Source organism: Hesperophylax consimilis, chromosome 14 (assembly GCF_061612785.1).
Source record: "Hesperophylax consimilis isolate HC1 chromosome 14, BYU_Hcon_1.0, whole genome shotgun sequence".
Taxonomy (NCBI): Eukaryota; Metazoa; Arthropoda; class Insecta; order Trichoptera; family Limnephilidae; genus Hesperophylax; species Hesperophylax consimilis.
The window spans coordinates 6,997,984-7,003,550 of NC_142849.1; the positions used below are offsets into that span (position 1 = coordinate 6,997,984).

At 40.0% G+C, this 5,567-nt stretch overlaps 1 protein-coding gene across 1 annotated transcript; it reads left to right on the forward strand.

Annotated features, from left to right (window-relative positions):
• The first annotated feature begins 4,575 nt into the window (after positions 1–4,575).
• LOC149417834 (uncharacterized) lies at positions 4,576–5,319 on the forward strand. Its single transcript, XM_089639855.1, has one exon. It carries the CDS (start codon positions 4,576–4,578, stop codon positions 5,317–5,319), a length of 744 nt encoding a protein of 247 aa, XP_089495981.1.
• The last annotated feature ends 248 nt before the right edge of the window (positions 5,320–5,567 follow it).

Below are 5,567 nucleotides of genomic sequence, written 5' to 3' on the forward strand. Positions count from 1 at the left end.
TGGGCAAATTGGAGGGCTGGTTCGGTGTAGGCATCTTTTAGCCGTATGCATGAACATACAGCAATGAAAACATTGAGTCAGTGGATCGCAATCTTCAATTTTTACTCGTTGAAACTGTATATTTAGTTTACCGAGTGCAAGGAGACTTTTTCGCATTTTGCCACTAGTTTCCATGATGTAGCTAGTGAACTGGCGCTGCTTTTCGTTTATGTTTGTGTTTTTTATCTCCGTTATAAGTGTGATTTTGTTGTCTTCACTTTCCTTGTAAACATCTTCAATTCCTTCGTTCTGGGTAATTATTCCGCAAACTATTTCGTCTTCAGTAAGATTGGATTTTAATCCTTTTATTATTATTTTTGGTCTTTTCTTTTGAATTTCATTTACCACCAAATCGGTATTCAGTTTTTTTATTTCGGCGGTTAAGGTATTTGCATATTCCTTTTTTGGGCATGATATTATTATTTTTTCTTCTTTTGTTTTTCTCAAACCATTTATTCCTATCTTTATGTTGCTTAAATTTATTTCTTTTTTTATTATCTTTTCAATTTCTTCTGCTTTAGCATTATTTTTGGTCGACGAAATGATGATTGAGAATCTCTCTTCTTCTCGAGGAGTGACTTTGGTTGTTGATAATACCTGTGCATAGGATGGTGTTGATGCGCTTTTCATTATTTTTTCAAAGTTTCCCACCAGTTGGTCGTTTTTTTCGATAAGTTTGTCTTGTAGTTGAATTATTTGTTGTTGCATTTTTAATATTTCAGATTTCACTTCATTGTCAAGATCAATAATAATTTTTTCGATATTTGTTTTAGTTTTCGAGTCTTTAACGGTTTGTATTTTTTGAACTTCATTTTTTAGCGTATTTAACAACTCTTCTACCGTCATGAAAGTGTTACGTTGCGGTGTAACGGGAGCGCGAAGACAGTACCGTGCGGGCTGCCGTTACGAGCGTAAGATTAATATCTTATTTTTAGATTTTCCGCAAAAAAAAATACCTTTTAGAAACTAGATAAAATTTTCTTAAAAGACCGAGTAAGGAAACTAACATACATCTTTAGATGTCTAACACATATTCTGAACAGAGATTTACTTTACATAGGTTCTTTGTCTACTTGTAGGATGGGGCGAAACTTAAAGCAAAAAACACACACAACCACTTTAGATGGCACAAACGTTATAATTGAAAGTAATTCTAACTAAACCATATAACAAATTAGTCGTAGCTTCTGTTTAAAGAATTTGACCATATATTGAAACAATTTTAAACTTTTTAAACTTATTTTATTATTTTACCGGTACCGGTTTCAGCCTATTGTGGCTATCTTCAGACCGAAAGTGTTATATACAAACTAACTGACGTGTACCCGGCTTTACTGGGGGTTATCCTTAGGCGAAAGACATATATCATTTCGGACTTTTCTGTAGGTCTTTTTAAGATATACAATTCCTTAGTACATTATTACTTTGATTAATCTCATGAGGTTTAGCCAGCGTTAGCAATGTAGTTACTCAAAAATATATTTTTAGGACATGATTATAAAACATAAACTTTTCTCTACTTTTTATAAATATTTATTTTTTATTTTTTTATAAATTATTTTTAATAATATGTTTACATGGTACATAATTCATTTTACATCTTGGGTCTTTTTACTACTCTTCTATTGAAAGCATTTGCTTGTGTATGGAAGGGGAGTGTACATAAATGTTGTTGTTAGTTAGTACTTAAAATAATTCATTGTACATAAATGTATGTTTGCTGTAGTATTTTTTTTGATAGGAGTGAAGGATAATATATTAATATAATAAATTTTAAAAAAGAAAGTAAGTTATGGAAAACTAAGGATATTTGTGAGATTAATTAAGTGACAGTAGTTTTTTTTTCAGAATATTTTTAAAGTGTCTCTTGACAGAGAGCAGTATTCGGGTATAATGCACGTATCATATATTTATGTAAACCTTCCGGAATAAATTTTATAAATTAAAGTGAAAACTCTTTAAAAATCTGTTGCGTAGATTAGAAGAACTGAGCGCACAAACAGACAGACGCGGATAGATTTATTTTATACTATTTACAGATTATTTGCTTTGGCTATTTTTAGGATTTTATTACTATTAAATTAAGAAAATATGCGATTGATTCATTTTAAATGTGTTACCATAATTATATGTATATAAGGATTGTATTAGGACATAGATAACTATGTACCTACTTAAAATAACACAATAAACCATAAACTATCAAAACTGAGAAGAATCATTATTTTTCTTTCTAAATTCGAAAAAAATACGTATATATATATACGCATAGTAGAAAATAGACAATACTTTTAGAAAATGTGGACGCCTGGTCATTTATGACCCTGTAACGCTCGCCCCAGATAGGTCAATGAAATTATAAACGTATTCATATATAAACGTAATAATAATAATAAGTGTTTTATTATCTTCTTTTGTTTATATATATGAAATGATATCCTCACTGGGATCTACCGTGCTGAGGATTTCATTTACATTTGATTCAAATTTAGTAGTATGGAAAATATAAATTAATTAAAAATATATGGAATAGTGTTTTTTTCGAGAAAAAATTATAAATAAACTACAAGGCGTTTTTTTTCAGTTGAGTGTTTTCGGTTTCAGTCTGAATTTGGTGTCAGTATATTATCTATTTCTGATCTCCCTATGTTTTGTATCCAGATTTTCATTTGAGATTTTAATGTTAAAATATAGTTGTGAGTTTTGAATGAGAGTGGGATTTTGTTGTAGCGTTAAGTGCTATAGTATATGAAGCTTTTTTACCCAAATGTTGTATTTGTAGTTGCTTGTTGGATATGTTCTTGACCTTGAGATTTAGTGTTTCAAATATATGTGTTAGTTGTTATTTCTTGTGTTTTGTATTTATGAATGTAAAGGAGTATTGTTTTATAATTGATTTGTTTAAGTCATATGATGTTAAGTTTGTTAAAAATTATTATTTCAATAGTAATGTGCTCAGGAGCGTAGGGAGTGTGGCGAACCCATCGCTCAGGGAGTGGAAACACGACCTGCAATAGCCATCCCAAGCTAAGGTGTGAGATACCGTGCTCAGGGCTGAATGACACTGGGGAACAGTGTCACGAACGGTTCCTCCGAGACACAAGGTCGCATCTCGGAGTATACAGACCTTACCCCAGCATTCGGGGCTCTGCTGGGGTGGACCTTTTATTTCCCTAGATACTCGTGGGACCAAATATGGACTGTAAAAACAAAAACCAAAACAACACTGACGAGGGACCTTTAAGGAACCTAGGGGGAGTGGAAGGAGGAGTTGAGGCCGCCTCGGTGGACTCATCCCTCTTGGGGCCTTTGAGGAACCAAGAGGAAGTGGAGAGGAGAGATGGGACCACCCTGGTGGACTCTTCCCTTGAGGGGCCCTCTGGGAACCATAAAGAAGGACCTCCGACGGACGCAACACGGCGGGATCCCCCAGGGGATCCAGACGTGGAAATGCAGGGACCATCAGGGGACCTGGAAAATAATTTCTTTAAGAACCCCCGACTCCAACTGGGGCCCTCGGGGAACCAGCGGAGAGGGGGGGACTTAAAGAAGAGACTCACTCCAACAACCACCGCTGAGGAAGACAAGGTAAAGTCCCTGTCAGACGATGTGAAGAAAATTCACATCAGTGGGAAGAAACTCAGTGGGGCTGCGAGGAGAAAACTCAAAAGAGAGAAGCAGGGGCGGCAGGAAGGAAACCGGGAACAACCAGGGACTGTAAAAGTCCGCTGGGGACAACCAGGGACCTCGAAGGCCGGAACCAGGCAAGGCAAACCAGGGACAGACCGGAAGCTAACGGGGACCGCAGAAGGTAACCGGGAGCAACCTGGAACGCCCGGGGAAAAGAAGGCTGGGAAGAGGAGAAGAACCTCACCAGAACCTAAACCCTTGGGGCTTTCACCGGGAAATTCCAGGAAAAAGCCCCGAGGAATTCTCACCTCTGCTACCTATGCGGAAGCCGCTGGAAATAAAATTCGAGTGGCTGTAGTACATAGGAACAGAGAGGAAGAATTTACAAAAGAGCAGGAGGCCCTCGTGAGTGAGGCGGCCGCGGATCTGATTTTGAGCATCCCAAAGGGGCAGTTCAAACCCAGATTCGACGAATGCTTCACTCAGAGGGGCGTCCTGAAAATGACCTACTCCGACAAGGAGTCAGTGACATGGCTGAGGGAGATGGTGCCGACCATACGGAAATGGCAGGGCTGCGACCTGGAGGTGGTGGGGTTGCAGGAACTGCCAAAGTACGTAAAGGTTATGGCAGTAATCCCCGAAAATGGAGCAGTAAGCACCGATAGGTTGCTACAACTGCTGGAGAACCAGACTCCCCGGCTACACACAAAAAAATGGATCGTCCACGACTCGATCAGGGATAAGAACATGTATCGCCTGATCATGAGTGTGGACGAGGAAAGTGTGAAGGTGCTGAGGGAGATGGGGATGACGGCGCATGTCGGGATAAGGAAGGCCACTTTCACGGTGCGCTCTCCTAACACCGAGGAGCGTAAATAGGAGGAATGACTTAAGGCTTAGGCAGTAATGGCTAAAAACTTACAGTTCATTCAAATAAACTTGCACCGCAGTCCGGCAGCGACTGCAGTGCTTAGCAGTAGAGTCACTCGGGACAGTGTGGACGTCGCGCTGATCCAAGAACCCTGGACTTATAGGGGGAAGGTCAGAGGACTAAACATGAACCAAGGTCTAATCTATTATAACGAGTCGGGGGACAGACCCAGGGCCTGTATTCTCATCAGAGGGATACCTGGCACACTGCTACCCGAACACTGCAGTAGGGACTTAGTGGCTGTGAAGCTACAGGTCACGCTGGACCAAAGAAGCAGGGAAGTAGTTGTGGCATCAGCATACATGCCCTATGACTCTGTGGAACCACCACCCTCAAGGGAAATAACGAGACTCGTCCAAGACTGCAGGGAGAAGGGTAGGGAACTGATACTCGGAGCAAATGCTAACTCGCACCACACTGTGTGGGGGAGTACGGACATCAACAAACGAGGACAGGACCTCCTGGAATACCTGATGACAGTGAACCTTGAGATTCTTAATATAGGTAGGGAACCCACCTTCGTTATAAGTAACAGACAGGAGGTGATAGACCTCACCCTAGGAACATTAAGAGTCTCAGGATGGAGAGTATCGGACGAACCATCCCTGTCGGACCACCGACACATACAATTTAAACTAGAGGGAGAAACAAGCAAAACGGGACCGATACATATAGGAACCCAAAAGCAACTGACTGGACTAGATACTCGGAGGAACTAAATATAGGAATGACAAGATTCCCAGCTAAATACGGCTGCCCCGAAGAAATTGAGGACGCAGTAGAAGTACTGAGGGACTCAATGATAAGGGCATACGAAAATAGCTGCCCTCTGAAGACAAGTACCAGGGACAAAACACCGTGGTGGAGCAGAAGACTGCAGGAGCTACGGAAAATAGTAAGGCAAGCTTTCAACAAGGCCAAAAAGTCAGGAAACTGGGATGCCCACAAGCAATACCAGAAAGAGTAC

Coding starts and splice junctions, on each gene's coding strand:
- LOC149417834 (XM_089639855.1), top strand. CDS start 4,576: ATGGCTAAAAACTTACAGTTCATTCAAATAAACTTGCACCGCAGTCCG.